Raw genomic sequence first — 27452 nt, forward strand, 5'->3', positions numbered from 1 at the left:
TTATGACAATTGACTCCAAGAACATTGTGGGAAATGCTCCAGAGTACTTCCAGAACCTTTTACGCATTCTAGGAGCTGAAGCATCTATTGAAAGTGTTATAAAAACTGTGAGTGTGTAACAAATGCAATGATAACTGCAGTAATGGCACCAACCCCATTCTTCATCTTTTTATTCAATATGAACAACTCAGTACAATCAACCATTAGCAAATGTTTTAATGCCATCTGTACATTCTCTTACAATTATGTATATGCACATACTGTATGTAAATATATATCCATTAGTAAAGACCCTAGAAAAATAAATAATTTAAATACAAAATTCTAGACAGTAAAATCCCATGTGCATTCTGAAATAGTTCAACCTATATCCTTTTAGTTTTTCTACTGTATGCCTCACAGTGGATGTGATTTTTTTTTTTTAAAGAGGCTTAGTCAATTACATTTTACAGTGAAATAATCTTTCACAGTTGCTTGTGTTTGACAATACTAATAAAATATGCATAACCTGGGGATGTTTTCCTTTTTTTAAATTTAGCAAACCCTACATTTACATCTAGAGAAGATAGAATCAACTCTAAGACAGCTGTTTCAATCTGAACTTTCATTTCACTTTGTCAACTCTTTGGTGCAAGTCTCCACTAATATCTAATCCAGTTTCAATGTTAATTTCTTGTCAGATTTTCATCACCAGTGAAATGTGCATTCAGCTATTTTACAGACATGTCAGTACATAAGACACACACTAGCATTTTGGGTCTGAAGACCTCCCAGTATTATTATGTACTAAGGGCCAACAGAAAGAGCATGCTCTTAAATTTCTCACACAAAGGTACTAAATTCATTCTGAGCCAGACAAAAGCAGGGTTACCAATTCCTCGCAATTCTGCTGAAGACCAATAAAAGGACAAACTTCGCCTTTTTGGAACCTTAGTAGACTTAAACATATCAGTGATCCAGCAAACTAAAATGCTGGCTGGTAAGATCCTGCCATCATGGGTATTGGCATTTACAAAAACACAATCATGAAAACAATTCCAAATCGTTTTTTTAACTATACCCTTTACAGAAACTGGGCATGTACACGTTAACAGAAGTGACTATGCATAGTCATACATGTTTAAGTCTGAAATAATATAGAATTCAGTAATTCATGAGTAATGTTATTTGTTTTGTCTCAGATCTGACTATAACAGATAAACCCAAGCCTTATTAATGTCAGTGCACAGGGCTGCTGGACTGCTCTTCCCTTGATTCACGGTCTGCCCTCTGAGGACACGTTTGCCTGCAAGTGGGCACAAGCTGTATGATAACATTATGAATGTAAACCACTCAGACAGCCACTTTCGAAGAGACAGTCCTAGAGCAACCCAATAAGTTCTTTGCACATATAGGTTAAATGTAAGTAACGTAATTTAACTTTCTCTAAAAATGAGATATTTATAGCACTTCGCAGACTATTCAATCCTAGACACACCACCACCGCTGGTTGTTGTAACAGAACAGGATGCTGTTTGTTGCTACCAAAAGCCAAACAGTATCACTCAGAAGAGGAAATTGCCAAGCACTGCAGCAGCACTGGTGCTTCACTCTATTGCACCCCTGAACATATTTGTCTACAAGCACAATAAGGTGCTTCAGCATTGCCTCATTATCACATCTCCCACCACACAAATACTACCTGCAACATTTACATGACAAATGTGAAGCCCTTTCACTCAGCTAGGAATGCTGACACCCCACTTTTGGCACATGTATACAAAAAAAAACATATACAACTGAACACAAAAGACAGTACCCAAATAATATCAAGCCATTCAACCCATGGACTTCCTCAGGTCATTCACACAAGGTTATGCTCTAGGAGGCCAGCCCCCAAGATAGAGGCAAGCAGAGAATAGGAACCTGCAACATGTGCACAAGAAACACCGTAATCATTCCACACAGTGTAGGCTTACATACATTTCCTACATTCAGTTCGCAAAGTATGCCATACATGAGGAAGAAAAAAGAATCTTCCTTCACACACAAGTGAGACAAAATTGAACAAGTTCCTATGGTAAATCATTTGCATTTCTCATTGCTCAATTCCAAAGCAGCACAACATGGAGAGGTGTGTGGCCAGGTTAGTGGGATTGGATTCATACAGGATGAAACACCAGTGTGCGATCCTCACGCTCCACAAGGAGGCTGGAAGAGCTGGTCAGCTCCTGTTTGGAGTGCGTGCTCCTTAAATAGTAATTCACTATTTTAGAGTCTAGCTTGTGCTGGTAGGGAATGGCATCATAGGGTTTGGGGTCAAGGTCCAGGATGGAGACTGAGTAGGTGAGGCGAGGCTTTGAAGGCTGGATCTCCAGGCTGGACTCAAGTCTGCAGAGGAAGAATTAAACAATGTTATCCTTCATTGAAGATATGATCCAATACCACCATTAGAACGTGGGGGGGGGGGGGGCTTACACTTCATCTTCCTCACACGGTGCCAGTGTGATCATGACTGAACAGTCTTTGGCTGTCATTGCAACTCTGTACTGATGAGCCTACAGTGGAAAATGTATTTGCAATCAGAATTATTAATGACCAAAACAATACATTCCATTTTAAATCATTTACAACATTCCATCTGGTCGTGTTAGATGCAGCATCTCTGCAAATAGATTGATAGCTAGGAAAGAGGCATTATTCAGAAAAGACAAAACAATCTTACCTTTCCTATAGCATACTCTACTGATCCATCATCTTCTCCAGGACAATTATTCACCCTTTCCAGAAAACTGTCATTATAAGGTCCATCAATCTGTAGTCTACTCCTGGAATAAGAAAAGAATCACTGAATCACTTAAGCAACTGACCAATTAGTTAGTTACACAGAGGAAATAGTCCCGTCCTCAAACAGACTACTGCCACCTTGTGGAATGTTGTGCATACTACAATATTATCCAAAAAGGGAAATAGTGTAATTGAAAACATAAAAAGAGCTGACCTAAAGTTCTACTAGCTACCCAGTCAACACCAACAAACAAACAACAAACAAAAATGATACATCTGAGGCACGTGAGCATTCCAGAGGCATGGCAGTTATTGATTGTTTGTCTGCCTCCATAAACAAATACACAATTTCTAGAGTCGCCCCCCTCCCCCTTTTCATCATTTTAAATACATTAACAAAGCAGTGCTTAGGACAAGGATCCTGTGGATCTGCTCTACCTAATGCCCATTTCAAACCGAACCAGGGTTAAAAAAAATCTGGGTTTATCTGGGTTGTTCAGCGGCTTGTAAGATCCTGGTGGTGCATGTAAATTGATTGTCCATTGATTGACATAATGACTGATTTAATGTCCTTTTATTATTAGATTAGGATCAGAATAATGGCTCAAACAGATTACAAATGACCTATATAAACACCTTGATCAGAGCAATAATAACTATAACTAATAACTAATTGGAATAAAAGGGATGGTGTATTATGTTTTTATTCCTATTTATTTAACAGCCATGTATACCGTCAATCGTCAATTGGTCATGAAAAAAAGTCATGATAAAATATATTTTACAATAACAAGATAGTCACTAGGTATGAAGGTAGAAGGTATGCATCATAATTTAAATTTTTTGTACACAGTTAAAAACCTTTCTTTGGGAAACTCCTCCAGGTACTGTTCCACACGTTTGTAAAGGGGGTAAATGCCTTCGATATCCAGGTTATCCAACATCTGAGCTTGAAGTATTCTGCCCAGGACGGAGTCTTTTGACAGGCTGTTATTACCTGCCAAATAAAGGTCAAGCTCTTTTCAAAAATTATATGAAAGATTTAACAGAGTAGAACCACACTCACTCGCATGACAATCCATCAAGCTTCTGTTAGCACTTAATGTAAGCAACTGAAGTATTTTTTATTTGTTTTTAAATGTCTTACCATTTCGGAGCAGGTCCCTGTGAACAGGGCTTGCCTCACAGTATCCCCGGCCTTCAGCTGGATGCACCTTCTTAGGTTCACCAGTGCGACTGCAGTTCCAGCTGCTGAGCAACGCACTGCTGACCACCTGGATGAATTCATTCAGCACAGCCTTGGCTGACAGGTGGCCCTTGTAAAGACCTGCACTGTGGGTGAAGTAGGGTCTCAGCTGCTGGGCCAGTGCACTCAAGTCTGGTTGCTGCTCTGCAGCATCTTTACAACTAAATATCAGCTCTCCACCCTGCAATAGCATATAGACACATTGTAAAGAAGAATATTTTGAGAATGGGATAGTAGTTTTTTTTCTTGTTTTCTCCACTTAGTTCATGCAGTTGTCAGAATGATATTGGTATTGTGTGCTATTAGTGACTTGTGTATACCTGGCATAAAATGAATTAATTAGCATAGCCGTAGCGGTTTGCTACCGAGAGAACCAGCAATGCTACTTCAAGAACTGCATTGTCAGTAGATATTGCTCTTTGGAAATAGTTTTTGCCTGTTTTCTTTGTCTCCACAGCAAATGTGTTCCCATTGTGTACAGGGGGAACAAGCCATGTGAAGTAGGCTATTTACAATAGCAAAGTAAAATATAAATATATCGCGGGAGCTGTAGAGTTGCTAAAAATACCTGAAACTGTATAGTACACCTTTAACATGTCATTTCCATTGCAACAACCTTTGCTGACCTGACAGTGACTCGTCTTTTCTGAGGAGTTAAAGCAGCCTCATGTATATTTGTTTTAGCTCAGGAGAATGTGACCGAGCCACTCAGCAGCAGGTGACTGCATGGAGCCGTGGGAGGAGCCAGATACATTCCAATTCCTTTCGTGAGGAAGTGTAATAAATTGCTAGCCTAGCTAACACCACCACATCTCAATAGGACGTGGTCTCATTCTCTTTCTTTGTTTATTTGATCTAGCTACTCACATACTGACACCCTCTTTGCGTCCAAACATGCACCCCACCACTCCCCATTCATTCTCCCCTAGACATTTTACTGTAATTAAAAATATATATTATTTTATTTAAACCTTGCTGTTGCGTGCCTCTTTATTTTTCGGTCTCGGAACGAGCTGGGCGTAACATAAACATGCATAAAGCATTACATTCACAACTATTCAATTTTGTGGTTATATAAATGTCATCATTGCCATTTAAATATGACATTATACTATATTAACATAGAACATAGTATTGACTGGGCAGTATGTTAATGTAGCTTTATGGTTTAGATAGCCACAAATTCAGTTACAAAGTCAATGCTTGCAATTTAATGTTTACCATTCACTGTTTAGAATAATTTTTATTTTTTTAAGTATGTTTTTGGGGCTTTTTATGTCTTTAATGATGAAGACCGTGGAGAATGACAGGAAGTGAATGGGAGAAAGAGCAGGGGTGGAATCTGGAAATGACCACAGGGCGGGAATCGAACCCGGATCACCGGATTGTCACTGCCACAGCATTTCATGGAGATATGAAACCCCAGGCCTTCTTATAGGCCGGGACATTCCAACCCGATAACTGTCCGTCGGGCGAGATCTGGAAGTCGAGTCTGTTTGGTGTGTCCCGTGCCGGCGTCAGTCAGCCGTCGGTGTTCATTTCAGCCGATTTGACATGTCGGCCAGTGGCAGTCGGCCTCAATGACCAATCTAATTGGTGGAGTGCCAGCCCTTCTAAACATCTCGGATTAGTATGACCATTGCTAAGCAGCAAGGACTTTGGTTCAACTAACCATCAGCCCTATACTATCCATCCTGATAAGTTCCCCTTGGCCTTTGGAATTAAAATAGCCCAACAACACCACATACCGTTCACTATACCTAGAGATTGGCATGATGTTTTTTCTAGTTAGCTTATTAGCCTGTTTGATGCTTGTTGAGCTCAATGCAAATCAGACTAGTTAATAGATTAACTTTAAAAAAAAAACACCATGCCAATCTCTAGGTATGATGAAGGTTATGTGGTCATGTGGGGCTATTTCAATTCCAAAGGCCAAGGGGAACTTATCAGGAAGCATAGTATCCTGGATCCTTGAAATAGCTGGCCTTTCAGAATAAAAACATGTAAAAAAAATCTTCCTGCCTCTATGGGAATTATGGGAATGGGTCAAATACTTATTAACCCCTATATTTTTAGGAAGAACATTTATTTATTTACGATACATTCATTCTCAAAGAAAACTGGTGTGCTTAAAGGTTAGATTTTTACCTGTACTCATTTTTGTAATTAAGGTATTAAGATCAATTTTCAAAAGATGATTTTATATTCCTCTTTTTAGTCAACTTTAGCATGGGTTCAAATACTTATTCTCCCCACTGTAACTCACAAATTCACCATAATCTTGCTTCATAGTACAGTGATCACTCGCTATATCGCCGATCACTTTTCGCGCTCTGTTTTGGCGGATTTTGTTCCAGTGGTTTTTTTTTTACCGCGGAACAGCGCCAGGACGAAAAGGACCGGTTGGAGGAACTGTGAAATACGCAATACGTCACTCTTAATATTTCTAATGTGTTCAGCCTCATAGGTTATTTCTAAAAGCATCTATAGGAAAACGTTTATTTTAATTTTCACCCTAACCCTGATAAATGTTGGGCCTGAAAACAACTTTTGATCTTTGGTTTCATTCTCTAATAGCCTGTCTTTATTTTTCTATGAAGGTTTGAACTTTGAGAGTATTTAAGCAAGAGAAAATGTGAGCAAATGATAATACCTGTCTGAGAAAAGTGTATAAAGTTTGTAGTGAGAGGTTTGCTACATTTATAATAATCGTAAAAAAAAAAAAATCTAATTAAGGCCCCAAGTGTCGGCTGACTCAACCTTTTATACAATGTGCAGTTGTTACAAAAATCTATAAATAATCTCTCTGATCTAGGACATACAACCTAAAAATGACTGGATCTTCATTCACTCAGTTATGAAAGCCTTCAACCATATTTATCCATAAGAAACTCACCTCAGCAAGACACTCACCTTAAAGATTTTAAAGTTGTTTTGTGGTTCCTCAAGAAGGTGTTTAATTGCAATGTACATTCTCTGTTTGTTCCTAGACAAAGATGTTGGAGAGAGGCATCTTAAATTAATTTTAAAAGTCTGAAGTTTATACTGTACATATTGATTTAAACACATTCAAAGATTTACCACATTCTCAGCAACAAATATATAATTCATGAATGTTGCGTTTACCAAAGAGAAAGTAATCATCTCCTATATTGCTATATTGTCAACATAATAGGCTACATTACAGCAAATAGACTACACACGTGCAGGAAGAGTGTTATGTCCGAGATATTCCATGTATTCAACTCTTCAACTTTCAAATCCCCGCCGATTTACTGCTGCACGGTACTATGCCGCCTGAAAAACTTGTGTACACGACTTGAGACTAGACGTGAGATTTGAGCGTATCCTGCCGTGTGTTCTAAGCATAGAGCTGGCATTTACCCAAATTAGAGAAATTATGTGTAGGCTACTCGTTGATTTAGTGTGAAAATGTTTCAGTAAAAAACACAGCTGACTCAAGTGGATTTATTGCATGATTAGTATGCTAATTGTTCTTTGCAATGTATTAGCTTCAATATCGCTTGGATTCCAATATTCAGATTGGCTTCAGGCCTCATTCACGGAAATAAAATCAGATATGAATCAGACATGCGCCAATAAGACTGCCATGTAAGCAGGCAGATCGGATATTCCCGGTCATTTTCAACTTGCACATTGTTGAAAATGCCCATAATCTTTTACCTTTTTGCATTTACAAGCTGCTGTAAGGTCTTTCCACTTTCTTTTTCACCTCAAAATGAAACCCGTAGCCTATTTTGCAGACTTCTCTAGATACTAAAGTAAACAATTAGCCACTGAAATCGCCTATTAATGCCAGCTTGTGTAATTTTGCGCAGTAGTGTCATCTGTAATATGCTTGCTTAATCCCTCTGGCGAGCATGCGGGTTCTCTCAAGTGTTGGTAAGCAAATTAGTGAGCCATGGGGGTATTCCATTAACCTCGCTAATAAAGGCGGCGCTTAACAAAAATAACCTGGCTTGAACTAGCGTCAACTTTTACTTGGGGCTGAAGCTGTTCCATTAACTTATGTTAGCTGCATCTTGGCCTCGTTTATTCAAACAAGGCTTAAATCAGCTTCATGTCTGCTCGTGCACGAGGTAGAAAAGTAGACCGAAACCGTAGATTGACGAAAAGAGGATATGTCGTAAAATTAAGGCAAACTAGACGATTTCAGCCAACATTTCAGCCAAACAAATTTACAAGCGCCATCTACAGGATTTTCATCGGAAGTGAAAAAAAGATAGTTGCCTACATAAAAGGATAATAACGAAATCGTAGGCTACTGTAAATCGCAAAACAGTAGCTTAATTATGATGATTTGAATTGTGACTTTGATTGTCTTCACTCTGAACAAAACGAGTGCATAAGTAGGCTATTTAAACTCAAAACAACTTTGGCATAGGCTATTCAACAATAAAGATAACCTACGTTTGTAGATTAAAAGGGTTCACTCTGAAATATTTTTTTGGTGGTCATAAAATAAATTAGTATATTGTCCTGGGAGTATTGGGAGAAAACCTAGCCTATTGTCTCACATAAGCATAGGCTATAGTTCTGCCAAAGTGTTTGTGAAATATAATTATCTGAAATGCAATATTGGCTTTCAATTTGTCATTTAATATTTAATTTGTGTAATACAGTTGATTTGATATCCATGAACTATAGGCCTAATCAATAGACTATGAAGCGGTTTTAATTTGGCCTATTATAGCCTTTAAAAGGTTACAGAATTAGGCTATAGGCTGGCTTGCCTTGCTGACAGCCTGCCTACTGTCACTGAACAAGCTACTGTACATGACCCTTTATCAATAGTGATATGCCTTTCATTAAAGAGTATAACTAAACATGGCATTATTAATGTGTTTACATAGCCTATGTAAATGCATCGCATGGGAACCGAACCCGAGAACACGCAAAACATAACTCGATCAATATCCTGTCACGCTGCGCATGACACCATGAGAGACGCACTTTAGGCAGAGTCACAAGATTCCTTGGACCACACACAGATCAAGTTCAAACAATGTAAGCGAATAGGTAGCCTTAATCAATGCTTGCAACACTGTCGGAAAAAAGTTTCTCCTTCTATTTTTTAAGTTGTAAGCTACAGGTGACGAAACCAACGGTTTGGGACTCGTTTTCCAACTGGTGTTTTTTTTTTGCAACACAGATTAATTTAGCCTGCCACCGACCAGATTAGTTCAGAAGCATATGTTACCCCAGCAACTCATCTGATATTCCTGTTAGCGGGAGTAATGGAACCGAACTCTCTCTAAAATTAGCGAGGCTTATCAAAGTTAGCCGCGATTTACGGTTAGCGGGCTTGATGGAATACCCCCCATGTAAACACAGACATCAGATATGGGCCACTCTGAAATGTAGATGTAAACAGGCAGTCCAAAAACTCAAATATAGGCGAATAAAAATCACAATTGTGCATCAAGGCCTGCCAGTGTTAATGCAGCTTAAGCAAACTGCAGTAGGAGTCTGAGTCTGTTTATTAATCTTATGAAGGATAGGATTTACACCAACAGAAAAAATACAGATGCTATTTCCATAATTTGGTTTCCATTATTTTTCTTAACATTCTGTATGATTCTTACTTTTACGGCAACAAATGAAAACTCAGTTTGCAATGCTGTGGGGTTGTTTTACATTTTAATGTTTCAAATGCAGTGAAGTAATACAGCACTCACCCTGAGAAGAGGTCCAAGGGGCAATACCGACTCTGTCGTTTCCACTTTCCATTGGCTAACTGCAGAAGTGTCAATATCATGAATCACAAGGACCTATTGTATTTCCAGTGCTGTGGTGCATTTTAAGTAATCTAACAACAGTGCGGCCAGAATATTCTCCACCTTTCAAATACCTCAAACTGCTAGAAAAACACCTCTTACATGTAATCGTTCTGTTGAGCAAACTACATGCACTTCAGCAGAGGATTTTCAGTTCAGCTCACACTTCATTGAATGCTAAAACTTGAGATGATGGAGGACTGAGCAGTAACGTCTGGTTACTATGATGAGATTTATTCTGAACTTGCCTTATAATGTTGGTGCATGCAGAATCGGCACACTTTGCGTTTGCATTCCTTAGTGACGTGCCCCGAAAAAGGAAGAAATCCACATTTTGGCTGGAGAAAAAAAAAGATCAGATCAGTAGTAATAATTAGTCTTCTACATCAATATATTGTCCTCAGAATGCAAGTCTGAATGCTTATGCCTGATGAGTTAACAAATGTAAACAAACATGTGACACACAGCCATCTCAGCTGAGAAGCATGTGACAAGATTCCTAGCTAACTGAATATCCAAAACAGTCTTCTAATTTTGGCAGTTCTCCTCGCTCATTCTTGCCAAAAGGCACACCCTGTGCTTTCACTGAATTCAAATAGTAATTCCAACCTCATCAGAGATTTGTTGCTTCCTATTACACGTTAATGGCCAGAAGCACACTATTTTGAAAATCGTTTAAGTACCATCATACCATACCAGGTCAGTTGCTTTAATCCAATATCCTTCTGGATAATGCTTTTTTTTATCTACACTTCATCCATCCTATTAAATACAATGCAGGTCAATGGAGGAGTATGTGGATGCATTCAAGACTAATGAAAGGTAAATATCAATTGTTTTGCTCGAGGGGAGGTGGAAAATTCTCATTTCCAAAAATGGCGGATTATCCCTTTAAAGTGATATTCCGCCATTTTTGGAAATACGCTCATTTTCCACCTCCCCTCGAGCAAAACAATCGATATTTACCTTGTTCTCGTTCATCCAGCCATTCTGTGAGTCTGGCGATACAACTTTTAGCTTCAGCCTAGCTTAGATCATTGAATCGGATTAGGCAACTTGCAAACGTACCATAGGCACAGTGATATCGTACGTAGCATCTGAAAATAGTCCCCATAGACAACAAGCAGTTGTAGTGCCAGTTGTTTGCAAGTTGCCTTGATTGTTACGCCAGATGAGAGTGTAGTTCCATGTCAAATCAGCCTAGAAAAACGCCAGGTCTCATTTTCAGTTGGTCTTATTGCACTTTCTAACTTGAGAGGAGACACGTTTTAAATGGGAAAATTACCAGAAATCTTAGTCACTTTAACCCTGCAGTCACACACGCTACAAGAGACAGCGACAAAACGACAGGCTGCTGTTCATTTTCAATGCGAGTAGACTTTTGCCAGAGACAAGCGACAAGCTTGCCGCTGTCGCGAGCAAGGCGGGGCTAAAATAGACAAGCAGGCTATTTTATGCAAATGTTGAGCGAAGCGACAAAGCGACTGCCAATCGGAGTGAAGGCAGCGTGACATTCCTTGTTTGAAAGTAAAGTTGAAATTTTTATCCAAGATGGCGGAGCTAACTAATCGACGGCAGTATTTCTGTACTAACAAGTAAGTTCAGGGTTTGTTGCCTTATATTTTGCTACTTCTAGTGAGGAATATGAACTTTAAAATCCAAAAAGCCAGGTTTTGTAACCAAAAAATATATCTGAAGGTATGTACGAGCTATCGGTCGGCCACCTAGCACGTAGCAATCGTTAGCCGTCAATCACTCGCGAATCACCTCTCCACTCAACGGCAAGTTCGTTGAGTTGTCGCTGTCTCTTGTAGCGTGTGTGATTGTAGGGTTAAACATGAAGCTAGCTGGCGAGAAGCTAATGGTCTAATTCGATTCAATGATCTATGCTAGGCTGAAGCTAAAAGTTGTATCGCCAGACTCACAGAATGGCTGGATGAACGGGAACAAGGTAAATATCTATTGTTTTGCTCGAGGGGAGGTGGAAAATGAGCGTATTTCCAAAAATGGCGGAATATCCCTTTAAGTCTCTGCACTGGCTTCCAGGACAGGGTGCATCTCCCTCCCAAATGACTGTTGCTACCCCCATGGTCCACCCCACCTCACGTCTTAAACACCTCGGTCATTACACGTCGGTCGTTATCCCTTACATAATGTTACAGTCTATTATTTTGGAACTTATCACCATTGTGTATTTTTGACTATCATGTTGCATATCATATTGCCTTCGTGAAAATTATGGACATCCTGTAGCCTACCCTAGCAACTGATTTGACTTTTACTGCATGACCCCAGGCAGTTGGGTCAGCCTTTTGAGATGTGGAACTGCCCAAGGTAACCTAACCAACTCACAAAAGGGAGTTTTTCCTTGCCTCTGGTGCTCTTGGGTGCTCTTTGCTGTAAGGCGCCTTGAGACATTGCTGCCATGAAATTATGGACTTTGATTGCAAATGGAAAAAAAAAAAAAAATGAAATCGCAGAAGTCGCAAAATTGTGGAGGGTGTATCAGTCATGTTCAGTCGGAGTGCCACCTTTTGTCTTATGTTTTCTTGTTAACTACAGTACCCTCCAGAATTATTGGCACCCTTGGTAAAAGTTGACTAAAAATAGGTCTAAAAAATAATCTTTAGGTGATTTATTGTACTCCCACAATGAAAACAATGAGGAAAAATACACCCTGCAAGGGAAGCAAATTTATTCTGAGAAAAAGGAAAATCTCATAAAGAAATAAATGTTTTTAATAAAAACACGTCACTCACAATTATTGGCACCCCTACTTGTAATACCTTCTTAAACCTCCCTTTGTCAATAAAACAGCATGTAATATTCTTCTCTGACACCCCATAAAGATTGAGAATACAAAGTAAGGGATTTAAGACCATTCATCTTTACAAAACCTCCCCAGATCGTCCAGATTGCTAGGTCCACACTTGTGCATTCTTCTCGTTGACTCATCCCACTGTTTTTCTATGGAGTTTAGATCAGGGGACTGCTATGGCAATGTCTGAAGCTTGATTTTGTGTTCAGTAAACCATATTTGTTTTTATCTGTGCATTTGTTTTGGTTCATTGACCTAATGAATGATCCAATCATGACCAACTTTTAGGGCCTTGGCAGAGATTGTTTGATTTCCTTGTTCCATGTTCAGGTTTTTCTTGGTGTTCATGATGCCATGCACCTTAATTAGGTTCCCAAGGCCTTTGGGAATTAAAACAGCCCCACAATAGCACAGCCCCTCCACCATAATTCTGATTAGGCATGGGGTTCTTTTTAGTATAGTCATTCTTCTATGTACGCCAAAGACACCTTAAGTGTTTTTAGCAAAAGAGCATAATTTTATTTTCATCTGACAATAGACCACACTCCCAGACATGTCATGGTACCATTCAGTAACTCCTGCCATTTACATTGTTCATTAAATGACTCTACTGGCTTTAACCTGACATGCTGTCTAAATAATCTATTAGCAGTGAGGTCACTTTTGAAGATTTTTTGGGGGGACTTGGTGACCCCAAGATGATAGCTTTGTCTGTAACTCTCAACAGTGGTTCTTATGGATTTTTTTGCCTATCATACCATCCTCCATACTGTGCGTGGGAGCAAAATAGCCATGGGTCTTTGTCCAAGCATGTTTGCCACATTTCCAGATGATTAGAACCTTTTAGTCATCATTTTAACTGGAAATATAGGCATTTTCAACAAAATACCTAGTTTCCATAGACATTCTCTTACTTAGAAATGTCAACACAATTTCTTTTTATTTCAATTTAGTGTATTCTCTTGTCTCTCCAATGTTGAAAAATGACTAGAGGATTTAGCCTCTGAGTGACTTCATTTTCATACCATAGTGAAAAAGAACGTCATGAACTACTTCTGAAAGTTAACAGACACTCTGATTTACTTTAAAACGTTGCATTTACATAGGAAAATGCTCCTGTTAAATGTTGTACATAATATGTTTCAGGGGTGCCAATAATTGTGAGCAAGCTGTTTTTGTTAAAAAATATTTATTTCTTTATGAGATTTTCCTTTTTCTCAGAATAAATTTGCTTGCCTTGCAGGGTATATTTTTCCTCATTGTTTTCATTGTGGGAGTACAATAAATCACCTAAAGATTATTTTGTATACCTATTTTTAGTCAACTTTTACCAAGGGTGCCAATAATTCTGGAGGGTACTGTATTCTTTATTTTTAAAAGATTTTACCTTGTGCTTCATGCTTTCTTTTTATGTATTATTATGATCTTTTTTCTAATTACTCTTTGCCCATCTATGCTTTTATCTGCAATTACTGTTTGATTTTGTTTATGACTTCAATGCGCTATATAAATCAACTTGAATTAAACCATACATAGCGGAATAGCGGAAAATATAGTTTATTTTACTGTCTAAGGAGAAAAACTAGCAGCTCTGAAAGCCGTTGGATCCGGAAAAAGAATGATCAGCCCATTACTGCATTAAGACTTAATAACCAAATTTATGTGGCAAACTATTTGTGACTTAGTGGAAGCTACAAAACGGTAACAAATAAATAAGACATGCTGTGTGAAGTTAATTTTGTAATTTTGCAAAGTCCGATCAGGACAAAACAAGACTCATTCACTTTGTCAGGAGTTATTTTCCCATATTGACCGGCAGACCTTACTTAACTTTGTGTTAAATGACAAACGGCAGTTATTCACCTTTATTTCTACACAAAGAGGAAGTCTGTGATCTCCAAAGTGACGAGCATTGAGATGAGTGAGATTCGGTAGACACAAAGCATATCCACTGAATGTATCCATGACTTTGTCACAGCGCAGTTCTGAAAAGACAAAAATAAACAGAGAAGACAACATGAACCAACAATTCTTTCTTTTAAACTCAAAATCACCAAGTGAACTCCTTCATGTACAACACGTGTGATTACATTCTTCAACCTAGTAGTTTTATTGAAAACAATTTGTATTGATGACATTTGACCTATTGATAGGTTAGGCCTATTGTGCACTTGCAGTACTGTGCAAAAGTCTTCGGCACTGAAAAAATATAAATGAGAAAGTGTGAAGGGAAAAAAAAAAACTTATGAGAGGCTGCTTTCTGAAGTAAAAAACTGTATGCAAAAAATAAAATAAAATATTTGGTGTTCCCTTAGTAAAAAAAATATTTAAGTCTTTTCACAAGCGCCATCTTCTCTTAACCAGTGACAGTTGCTAGTGTGTTTATGAATTGGCCAAGCAGCAGCATTTCCACCCTCTTTTATAAGTTGAATTGAAGACCACATGTCGGTAAGATATAGCACTCCACCATTTGCAATTTGTTTAAAGATGTCATACTGTAGAATGGACAATAGCATTTACCTTGGCTTTGATGCATGGCCAAACCAACCATTAGCCAAAAACATGGTTGTTTCTTCCTTAATGCAAATCTCAGACTTTGAAATGCCCACTAAAAAAAACTGGTGAATCTGAACAAAGACAGCCTGTGACATATACAGACTGTTGAGCAACCATCCCTCTGATCACCGCCCTCCTCCACATGTCACATTACCACTTTCAGTTGGAGAATCAGGTTAGTTGCTGTAGCCTACTGTAGCCGATCTTTGGCTGCAAGGCAGGAAATCAGTGTAAAGCTGAAATTATTCATGTGGGTGCCAGATAAGCATGAGAGGGCACTAGATATCTGCTACAAATTGGCCATTGTATCCCCCAACATGATAATAGGGTTCTGTATGGGCTTGTGAAATTGCAATGGAGTATGTTTTTGACTGACCAAAGTTGCATACAGTCTATGCTATCACCAACAGAATAAGGTAAATACCTGATTCATCCATTCAATGCCATATTTAAGGTGGTCTTTATCTAGCCAACACGTGCACTAGTATTCACCAAAACACCAATTAAAGTTCTAACTTTAAAGAGACATTCAAGAGTATCTGTTTAACATTAGCAAATCACCTGCTAGGTCAAGTCCACAACCCAAACTGCCAAAAGCACAGTTAGCATAATTACTAATATTAACTCCTAGTCTTGGTAATTAGCAACCAAGAAACGGAGTCAACAACATAACCTGAGGCAAAGTTTAAGTCTCAAAATCAGCTCAACATGAAAAGGCATTTTTGGGTTTCGGGATTCCTTAGGTCTTGTTTCATGGGATGCCATGATGTGGGAATAAATGCAGGTCAATTGGCATGGGGCTAATTGCAAGTGATCAAGAATTCATCTGCTGGTAGCCTATAACGTGTCCTTGTAGAGTATTCTTGCCTACAGACTTTTGCTGCATTTTTTTTCCTTATTCCTTGGTAGCAAGAGGTGAAAGGGTGTAAGGTAAAGGATTCAGACTCCTCAGTGGCTGAAATGTACATCTACACATTCCTTTTTATTTTCAAGGCACAGACTTTTGTACAGCACTTCTAGCCTATTATATTCATCAGACACTGGCCTGTGGTAAGCCCTTTCTACAATTCAATTCTACAATCTACAATCTTAGTCAGTGATGGAGTCAAGGAGACTAAGCCAAGTCGCCAAGGGATTTTACCTGGTCTCTCTTGCTGGACTTTCAAAGACAGATGTCTCACAAAATCCAGTGGTAGGTTAACAACTTCCTGTAAATAGTAGAATAAATCATTTTATTTAAAATCAGTTGTGTACTCAGACAGAGTTGAAATATTTATATATAATGAAAACTATATAAATAAAAAAAAGAGTCACTTACACCACTGTGGACATACGCCTCCCCCAACAATGGCTTCATAACATTTTTACTAAAATCCACAATGCTGTGTATGTGTCGATACGCCTGTTCTGTTCTCTAAAAATAGTGAAAGCCAAATTATTATTTGCTATGAAATTAATATCATTTTAATATTAATTAATTACAACTTGGCTGCAAAAATACAGTTATTAACACAAGGTCAGGATGCAAATTGTTTTATTCAGTTATAAAGAGAATGAAGAGTACCTCAAAGGGCATCAGCCCTAGGTACGTAAGTCTTTACCTGCTGGGTGTGCTCTGCATCCTGTGATGGGTACTTCAGCAGTCGGAGTACTCTGGAATGCTGAAAAGCAAAAATAGAAGCTTAGGATCAAAGACTGCATTTTACAGAAAACTAGGCAACGCAAACCGCAAAGACTGTAATTGGTCAACTTTCCCTGTGCAAAACCACTGCTAGTTAGCGAAATCCCATTCAATCTCAATGGAGCAATGGTAGCTAACAGTTTACTATAGCACTGTGAGGGCGCGCAATGAAACTTTCTTTCATTTAGAAGAATTTATAAAACAAAATCTTTGTTTGCCGTCAATGTTCAATTTCTGGCGGTGAACCACAAATAAGACAATGTGTGGGAAACACAGCATCCCAATAGGACCAATAAATGTCCATGCTCCTCCTTTAATAAGTGGGGAGAGAGGTGAGCTAGGTCCGTATGGAAATCAACGGCAGTCTTTATATCAATTGGTGGTGATAAAAACATTGCGAAAATGTATTCTGCCACAGTAAAGACAATGCAATCAGAAAAGAAGTTATTACGACCCAATCAGAAATCTTGTTGCGAGCCTTTCAAAAGTGAAATGAAGAAAACAAGTGCTTTAGGAGATGTGCCTGAGACGGCCATACGGGATTACCAAAGTCTCAATTTAAGTATTTCAAGTATTTAGTGAGTATTTTTTTAAACCAGAGCCCAACGGCCCCCACCTATTTGATATTAGGCATCTTCCAAACTATAGTATTGGCATTTACAATAAACATTTTCAAATCAATTTCGCCACCCTTTCACTCACGTCACTTTTTTTAAATCCCCTACAGCGCGAAAACATGAGTCCCACAAACCAAGGAGCTTGTAAGTAAGTGGAGGAAGTGGCTCCTTCGTTTCGAAATGGTCTGGGTACAAGGTGATCGCTTTGCAAATAAAGGCGTTTGTCTAGCGTTAGAAGCTTATTTGAAACTGAAATTGCCGCGGCTCACTTAAGAAAATGACAGCTCCGAAGAGACGCCACTTAGTTTGAGGAAGTGCTAAAAATAATGAAGAAAGGTGAGCATCATTACCTTATCTGTTACCATTGATGAGAAGAAGATGTAATGTATTTCCAAATCTAAGCCCATCTTATGCGGAAAGTTGCCCAATAGACTGCAACACGATAAAACCAATGGATAAAACAGGCACCTCCAGATTCTAAAAGACACACCGGCCAAGGCGAACCCAAACATGTGCCAAATGTTTTTATTGGTTTATTACCTAGCCTAGTCTACAAGCAGGCGAGTTATGAAAAATTGAGGGTGAGGGATAATTTGTTAACTTCACACAAAAAAGATCTTGGAATGAGATGGCTAGCTGTAGTAACGCTTAGTTCACTGTCTATAATAACCTAATTTAGATATCGCTTTTTTTCTTTATAACCGACTAGCAACAACTTTGATCGCAGAGTTGAGTGTACCTACTTCTGGCATGTTACTCTTAGAGCCATTGGTCACCAGATTAATGTTAGGTCCAAAGGTAAATTCAAGTTAGCATTGGTTGAGTGATGGAGGCTAATTTGATTGGTGGTGTCTTTGTGAAACATAAATGTGGTTATACCAAGTAACTCGATAACAACACTCTCCAAGCATCAGAGGTCAATTCCACCAAAAATTTACTTTTTAAATACGTCCATGACGCCACTGAAATGCCTTGGTATTTGTATGATGTGGATGATAACATCGGGCTGGGCGATAAAACGATAACGATACATATCTCGATAGACACGTATTCGATATCAATAGAAAATGTGCTCGATAGAAGGTTTCGATTATTTATTTATTTATTTGTGACGCTGCTCAGGTGAAAGCATGTATTTCTTTCGCAAGTTTTCATTGTAGACTATGCGTGCAACTTCAAACAGTATAGGAGCAAACCCCCCTCTCCTTGCCCCGTTTTCTCTCTCTCTCGTGCGCGCTCAATGGGCACATTTAATCCAAATAAAACGTTCACAATTGTGAAAACACACATGGGGAAACTTCAAGAACAGTCCAACCAGTAGACTATGATAAGCTAGCCAACTATGCTACTTTGTTTATAATATTTCAAGGCTTCAACCAGACAGTTCTGTCATGAACATCAGAAATGTCAGTATAGAAAATATGTAGACTTATACAAGCAAGCTTTTTCTTCTCCTTATTGTTAAAAAAAAATCTTCAAATTATTAAAAAGGTGAGCTTTTGGCATTAAAGGAGACTCAATGAAAAATGTGGGTGCACTTAAATTTCGTGCTGGTGCACCTAAAAAAAAAAAATCTAAACACCATAAAGACATAACTCAGGGAGTGGCATATTACATAGCCAGGGACATGCGTCCTTGCCTACAAACAGAGGAAGGTTAAGTTTCAAATAAAAATGTTTAAATGGAGTATTTTCCTTTCCTGGTCCTTCTTTTAAATAGGTCATACAATATTTCAATAATTATCGATATCGACCGATAGGGGTGTGCATTGGCACTGCCCTCACGATTCGATTACGATTCACCAGGTAACGATTCGATTCAATTCGATTCTACGATGCATTGCGATGCATCAAAATTCTACTGCACACAACAAGGCAAATTTGTCATCAGACATGAGGCAATACAAGCAGTCAGATATTGAACAAAGATTGTATTGGCTGTTATGTGGGGGGGGGGGGGGGGGCTCGAAATTGTATGAAATAACATTTCAAACCATGGAGTATATTATATTAGCCTATATCCTATAAAAAGAGAAAATACTGAAATTCGGATATTCATGACAGCTCACGTTATGCATATTATAGCCTACTATACATATTACACCTCTTTAATTCAGCTGTCTGGTTAAAGCCTCAAAATAATATTGTAAACAAGTAGCATAGTTGGCAAGCTTATCATAGTCTACTGGTTGGACTGTTCAGTTTCCTTAGGGTGACCAAAAAAATTGGAACAGTCACGAAATACAAGCAGTTGTCCCGAATCCCTAATCCTGCCCTAATTGTCCCGAAATATTGTCTCTATAGTCATTGTCTGATACATTAAAAACTATTAATTCATGGCTTCTCATTGCCTGTATGTTTAGGGGGGAAATGTGTGTGGCAAAGCCTACTTGCGCAAATTGATAATAAATTCATTGTTGACATAGAGGCTCAGGCAGCTCCGTGACCTGGGGCCCGTTGCACAAAAGCAGAATTAAGACATCCGGGATAAGTTACTGAGCTGCGATCACTGAATCCTAAACAAGAGCATACCGGCTGAATTGGTTGCACAAAGACCAATCCAGGATGAGCAGACACGGATTCATCAAGCCAGGTGTAAGTTATTCGGTATGTGTGCGCGTCCTCGTTTCTCCCCCAAATAACTCGCGGTTGGAATAAAAAAGACGCGAAAAATAGCGTCTTGCACACAAAGTGAACAACCGCTTTTGATATAGACTAACAACGAGGTAAAGTTTTACTCTTTTGGATGGGGGATCATGATTATTTCTGTTACATAGCGGGAGTAGGTGTGGCAGATCAACTGAATGCAAATTTACGTATGCACCCACGTGTGAGAGCTTCCTTGTCTCGGCACGCAACGTCATTAAGGAAGCGGTTTGCCAACGCAAAGATGCACAAAGTATCTTAATTTGTCTTAAAAGCTGAATTAGTTGAAAACACCTTCGAAAAATGTCCCCTCCACTTCCAATCAACTACTAGCCTACAGCAGCCTATTCATCAAACATCTGTCAAAAAAGAAGCAAACAACAAGTAGGCTATGTTATTAATTATAAGGCCACCATAATTTAAATGACATCCATATGGTATTAGGCAGACATTCTGCTGTGTTTTGCGAGTAAATGCATGTAGTAGAGATGCACCGATCGATCGGCCGCCGATTGGAATCGGCCGATTTTCACGTGATCGGCCACGACCGGCGACCGGCCGGTCAGTCTGAGACATGCCGATTTTATGCCGGTCAAATGCACTCGCACATACTTGTAACAACATCACACTCACAGCTGAGTTTGCAAAGTTTGATGAAGCTAGGCCAACAGTCAGGGCTAGATAAAGCGCTAATACTGAGTTTTTCTATGCAGCGAACGCTGTGCTTTGCCATATTGCGTGGAATTTACTATACTAAGCTGTCACTTCAGGTTACAGCGCTCATCAAAGCCCGTCCAAGCCCGTCCTTGCCGCTAATTGCGTGCCCACAGCTGAACCACAAGCGCTATCAATAAGCAGCGACATAGCACGGCAGGAATAAACATAGTTTTGCTTCGGTTTGCCTCGGTTTGCCAACTTATCATGTATTCTTTCACACTACTACAACAACTAAGTCCGATTTACACATTTAGAGGTTTATTTCATTACCTTTTGTGTGATCACGCCTGTATATTTCTTCTAAATTCGCCAAAAGTTAGCATTCTAACGTGTCATAAACTACCGCGACCGTGATACAAAACATATCATGCGTGGTGTCGTTGGAAAGCTCCTGCATGACGTTATGCCATCCAAATATGGACACTTCCTTAGTATCCGCAAGCAATCGCGAAAGTTCAAAGAAGAGTGTGGACTGAGAATGTAAAGTAATTTGCTGTGTTTCAAGGCTTCTCAAAATTATTTTTTTTTGTTGTCATTTTCCAACATCTCAGCCTATGTAGCACTAACTTCAGTTATCAGTATTCTGAAGATATTTACAGTTGGATATTGCATATGGATGTGAGAAGAAAAGAAATAGTGTTCCTAGTGCATTTCTACATGTGTGAAATGAATGTCCCACACTTGGATTACTGCAGCTGAAGAAGACTTGAAGAAGAATCTGTCTATTCACATTTTTCTACCAGCCATTGATAAGTTGATTACATTTCTAACATGTTGTATTAAAAAAAATATAGGCTAGAAAATAACTCTTTGTTTGTGCTGTAAAGTGGTTAGAAGAAATTAAATCGGAATCGGCTAAAATCGGTATCGGCCGGTCAAACTCGATGAAAAATCGGAAATCGGAATCGGCCAAAAACTTGCAATCGGTGCATCTCTAGCATGTAGCAAATAATATATAAATGGAATCTACAGCTCTTTAAAAAAAAATCACGTGGAGGTCTCATTTGAATGACAGCTAGCTGAACCAATCAGATAATGTAATTACCATTAGGATCAACTTATCTAGAATAAATCGCCATGGTAACTTATACCATAACATATCCTGCTGCCCCCTATCCCGCTTTTGTGCAACTGGATCACGGATAAATTGAGCCAGGATAACCAAGATATCCCGGGTTAATCCCTTATCCTAGTTTTGTGCAATAGGCCCCTGATGAACATGCCGCTAAAAAGCGCAAACGACGAAGTTGCAGCCGTGAGGACAGGAAGCTACCACGTATAAAATGAAAGTTGCTGATGTCTGAGTAACACAAACAACACCACATTTGTGACGTTTAATGACCTATAGGCCTAAATAAAAAATAATGTTGCCATTATGTAGGCCTAGCTTAGTCTAATCTTATTAGCGTTACAACGACCCTATGGAAAGATCTGACTACATCAAAGCGCTATATATGAGTAGGCTTGTTTACAAAAAAAGTGCGAAGAGGGGCTTTACCAAAGTCCTTTTAAGGCATATATATATAAGTGTCTCTGGCTTTACTTCTACTGTTCGGTAAAGTTGCACGCAAAGGCTACAATGGAAATCTTTCATGGAGACAGATGCGGTGTGCACGGAGGGAGAGCAGGGGAAGGAAATGCATCTTTCCGAATACGATGCATGTTTTAAATTGCGTTAAAAAAATAATGAATAAAAAAACGCATATGTGGCAGCCGTGTTGAATCTGTTGTGCACTGCCACAAGTTAGTCTATGTGTGGGAAACACTGGACACAGGGCTCCAGAGTGCGGCCAATTTAGTCGCACATGCGCCCAAAAATTTCAAGAGTGCGCCTGCAAAAAATTCTGGGTCGCACTGGTGCACCTGACGTTGCTCGGGTGAAAGCATACATTTCTTTCACAAGTTTTCATTGTAGACTATACGTGCAACTTTACCAAACAGTATAGAAGTAAACCCCCTCTCCTTGGCCCGCTTTCTCTCGCGCTCTCTCTCTCTCTCTCGTGCGCGCTCAATGTATACCCGCCCCTCGACAAGCACATTTAATCCAAATAAAACATTAACAATCGTGAAAGCGATGACGCATTGAAGTATTTCAATTTATAGAATATATAGAATTACATATGTATAGGCCTATATATATTCTTTGTAACATGTATGTCTTCTTTATTGTGTTTCAAATAAAGACAAGCTTTTCTTCGGCACCTTGTTATTTTTAAAACAATAATATTATATGAAAGGAGAGCGATAGAAAGGTGACCTTTTGGCGTTAAAGGCGATGAAGTGAAAAATGTGGGTGCACCTAAATTTTGAAAAAAAAAAAGTTAGGCGCACCAGTGCAACCAACACAAAAAGTTAGTTTGGAGCCCTGGTACATGTCATTGCAACATTGCTCTGGTAATGCCCTCGGAATTAATTGAGACGTCAACTTTATTGTACTTGAGGCCAGAAAATAAATAGTGACATAATCGATTATGGCACGTTGCCACATCGATGCTGAATCGTGCATGCCCCGCATTGCGCTGCATCACTGAATCGGTTATTGTTGACACCCCTATCGACCGATATGAAACACTTATATTGTGATAGAGATTTCAGCCATATCGGCCAGCCCTTTGATAACTTGCATTTTTCTCTTGTACATTCTTCAGCCGAAATGAGCAAATGCTCAAATTTCATGTAATCATCCACGTCATACCAGACCATCACATCACCATACCAGACCATCACATCACCATTTCTTGGTGTTATGGACGTGTTAATTAAAAAAGTAATAAATGTGCAACTGCCCCAGATCAGATTGACAACATGGGGTTTGCAATGGACATCAACTGATCAGTCTATGTTTGTGATGACGAACAATACAGCTGATTAATTCCTTGATTCAGTCCTGGGTAGTATTCCAAAAGTTTTGTGTCATGACAGATGGAGCTAGTAAAAGAGCAAGTTGGGCCAGAGAGTTGGGCAGTTGCTGACTCACAGTATTTCCTCATCACCATGACGAGTCAACTCAGCTCACCTAGTTGAAGCTCTGCATGAGAGGAAACTAAAAGAGGGAACTCAATACAATGTTAAAAACCAAGTTTTGTGTAAAAGTGCGTGTGGGGGGGGGGGGGGGGGGGGGGGACTCCAGATACTTGTGCTGTAGCCTTGCCAACATTTTCTAACCATACATGACAGACAACAAGGAAGAAACTGGTGTGCTGGGGACTGAGGACAGAGTTCCTAATAACAAATACTAACCATTGTCAGTCAGCCCTTCAGGCATGGTGCTAACTGACCACCACTTTATCCACTTAATCATCCAGTTCAGTCAGGCAAAAGTTTAAAAACCTCCAGATGATAAATAACTGTTGTGTAATATCTTGTACAGTGTGAAAATGGTAGCGCCACCCCTGATAACTCCCTTGGGTGGGGCAGGGTAGAGAAAAGTTCTTATATGAAACACCGAGCACTTCATAAAACCGACAGCCTTGGAAATTTTGGACGAGTCTTCGTCATTCTTAGGGAGCGTCGCACCCACTTCACAACCGAACACACCTTGACATGAGCATTTTTTCTGATGCTGCTTGTACAGTAAGTGACCCCTATGACCGGAAAGCTACACCGGGCGTAGCCTGGCACGCCCTCCCATTGACGTAACACCTTCGGCGTTGCTGTCGCTGGTCTGGTCCAAAGCCTTCGATATAACAAAGTCACTTCCATTGACTCCCGTGAACAAACAATGGCGGCACATCCGGTATGTCAGGGTCGTTGAAAGGAACTATTCCATTGAGAATGAATGAATATCTCAGGTGTTATAATAAGACTTTTCTACATGACTTATGGTCGTGTGCATAATAATGCATTTCCATTAAGTAATATATGCATGTGGAAATGCAGTTTATAGTAATTTTCATCGAGTATTTACCGTAAATATTAATGCGATCGCTGCGGTCAATCCCGTAGTAAATCAGGGACCAAGGGAACTACTGAGGCTACCCACTAACCACGTGACCGCTCTAATCTGGCTTTAACCATAGACAGTAAAAGATATGGACAGAGCTATCACGTAGACGGCAGCAGAGACCGAGGAAGCAAATTTTTTTAGGTCTTCTATTTCCGTCTTAGGTCTCCAGCGCAGGCTCAGGTGTCGTACATGTGACGTAGGCACGTAGTCTGACCGAGTCTGACCTATGGCGACGCTTTACTCTCGCTGGACGCATGCGCATTAACACTTTAGCATTGATTTCGGAAAAAGTTTATTACTCTGCCGATAAAACAGTTACGAGATTATGACGCCAATTTCACAATGTAGTATGCACTCCGACAATAGAAAATGTTCATATAAAGGCTTAAAACGCTTCAGCTGTAACGTTATTTGATGTCAAAGTGGCGCTTACGCCCCATAGGATTCAATGGAATGGCCAGCTAGCCACGGTCTACTTTTTAGCATGGCGGCCGCCATACTGTCTACACTCTCAGAACGTTCGCTGCCCCCTTGGCTTTAACATGGAAGTCAACGGCTGTTGCAACTTTGTTATATTGAAGGCTTTGGTCTGGTCAACTGCTTATCAGGAAAGATTTCTGAATTCCCCAAATCTGCGGAACTGCCCCCTTTGGTCGAGAACCAATCAACTTTGAGCAGCTCCAACGGCTCTGGGTAGAGGCGTGTTCAAGGTAGAGGAAAGAGTGTCGTTATTGGTTTAAACTCGGCAAAACGCTTTCTGACATCGACCAGTAGCAAATCGAGGCACTTAAAGGAGGCGGGTCAACCAAGCGCTTGGAGAAACCGTATATACACAGGCTCTTGGTCCAGGGGGTCAGGATTTGACTGATTAGCTTCGCCGATTAGCAAGGCACTTCCTCGTCGCCATTTTCCAGAAATACATCATGTCCGGTGCCGTTTTCCCATAGTTTTCCTCATACTGATTGGTGGCTGTTCCACCCTTAGCTCATGCACGAGCTTAGTGTGAGCACGAGCTCTCCTTCTGTACCTTACGTCAATCAGTAACATGGCACTTAATTGGCTAAGTAAAACGGCACCGGAAACAAGCCCCTTGAAACGCCATGTTGAAGCCTGAAAAAATCGTTCAATTTTGGCAATTTTCACTAGCCTAGCATTCCCATTGAAATGAATGGGGGCGGGACTTGTTCACTTTCTCCAGTTCTTATGACTAAAGTCTTGCAGAGCCTTTCAAGTCGATGGCAATCAGGCTACACCGGGCGCGTAACTGAAGCGTTCCGTTCGCGTTGCGTCTTCCACTTCAATGAAGTTGCTACACTAGACATGATAGCGGCGCGTACATTCGGAATAAATAAATTGCTTTTACGCGCCGCGAATGGAACACCTCTGAATCTGATACACAACCGGTGTAGCTTCCCCGTAACGTTGCTGTCAATGAAGTGAGCGGCGCATTTTACATTAGTAGGGCAAGCAGAGTAATTCGATTACAGAATATGATCTAAAACCTCTGGTTTTCAGATCTAGCATGTCCCTGCACTAGACCATCGACAGGTGTAAACACAGACCCGTTTTCAAGAAAAGCCATTTCACGACGTTAACTTCCAGAGGACCTAGTAGTTGTTAACTCATTCAACTTGACATTGCTCAATCTGAATTCTCAGTTCCCTTGAGGTTAGAATAGCTTTTTGACTAGCTGACTTGAAGTTAGCTTCTTTGGTGAGGGAATTTGTTAAATCAGCGTGAGGCTCTAAGATTATGCGAAAAGACACTTTAACTTGAACGCTCATTTCCAATATTGTAACTTTAGCCAAATGAATCTTGTGCCTTATGAGTGGTTTCTGCAGACCATAAGAAACTCTGAAATGCATTGCATGTTAGGTGTCACTATTACGCTAATGTTACATGGCACACTTCACTTGTGAAAAATAAATAACGTTAACGCTAACCTTATTTTGTGAACTTGGTATTGTATGGTTTCATCTATCATAAATATCTAACTATGACCTGCAAGAACTGAAGTTAGCTGGACGGCATTTTTAACTGAAACCATGAATGGCTACTTAAAAAAAACTTCACAACAGGCCAAGTGTGTTGCTAGCTATGTATCTGGACATGCTAACAGTGACTAATAACGTTACTTCATGAAGTTAACGTTAGCTAGCAGGCTAGCACAACTTCATTCTGAATCATTTAGGAATATGAAACTTGAGCATCCTTTACTCGTTTTTACCGTGTTGTTTTTGTTTTAATTTGTGAAACTAACCTATGTTTGAACACGCTCACATCCATAATTAAGCTGACGTTCTTTTCTAAAAGATGTCGACAGCATACAACCGAAGAACTCTTTACAAAGCTAAACGGTATATGAAGCTAACTCACGCAGCTAGCTAGATAATCACATCAGCTAGCATAAGTTAGCTAATCAAACTCACCTGAACATGCGAAACCACAAGGCTCTTATTCCCTTCTCCATGGTATTTCCAGTCATTCTCGTCCATTTTGTCCAGTTCCATAACACAGTTAATTTTAAATTCAATGTCGTAAAAAAACTATCACTCGTAATTTTCACTGGCAGACAACACAAAAATCACCGCCGAACAGGGCACAGACCTAATGCGATAGGAAACAGTTCAACAGTACGGGTATATAGCTATTACCGCGTTCA

General features: G+C 39.6%; 2 protein-coding genes across 3 annotated transcripts in view; one reads left to right on the forward strand and one right to left on the reverse strand.

Moving 5' to 3' along the window:
* The window catches only part of cenpp (centromere protein P), a 95186-nt gene extending 94673 nt beyond the window's left edge, over positions 1–513 (forward strand). For both annotated transcript variants that reach the window (XM_062544718.1, XM_062544719.1), the window contains exon 9: positions 1–513. In XM_062544718.1, the coding sequence (XP_062400702.1) occupies positions 1–119 (119 nt within the window). In that variant the 3' untranslated portion in view covers positions 120–513.
* On the reverse strand, positions 153–27452 carry ippk (inositol 1,3,4,5,6-pentakisphosphate 2-kinase). Its single transcript, XM_062544717.1, has 13 exons — positions 27220–27452; positions 16786–16845; positions 16503–16598; positions 16326–16392; positions 14492–14613; positions 10059–10148; positions 9712–9770; positions 6926–6998; positions 3914–4193; positions 3628–3763; positions 2705–2807; positions 2458–2537; positions 153–2370 (listed from the first exon to the last, which is right to left on the reverse strand). Exons 1-13 carry the CDS (start codon positions 27298–27300, stop codon positions 2142–2144), a joined length of 1476 nt encoding a protein of 491 aa, XP_062400701.1. The 5' UTR covers positions 27301–27452; the 3' UTR covers positions 153–2141.

Source organism: Sardina pilchardus, chromosome 9 (genome assembly GCF_963854185.1).
Source record: "Sardina pilchardus chromosome 9, fSarPil1.1, whole genome shotgun sequence".
In the NCBI taxonomy this organism is placed as follows: Eukaryota; Metazoa; Chordata; class Actinopteri; order Clupeiformes; family Clupeidae; genus Sardina; species Sardina pilchardus.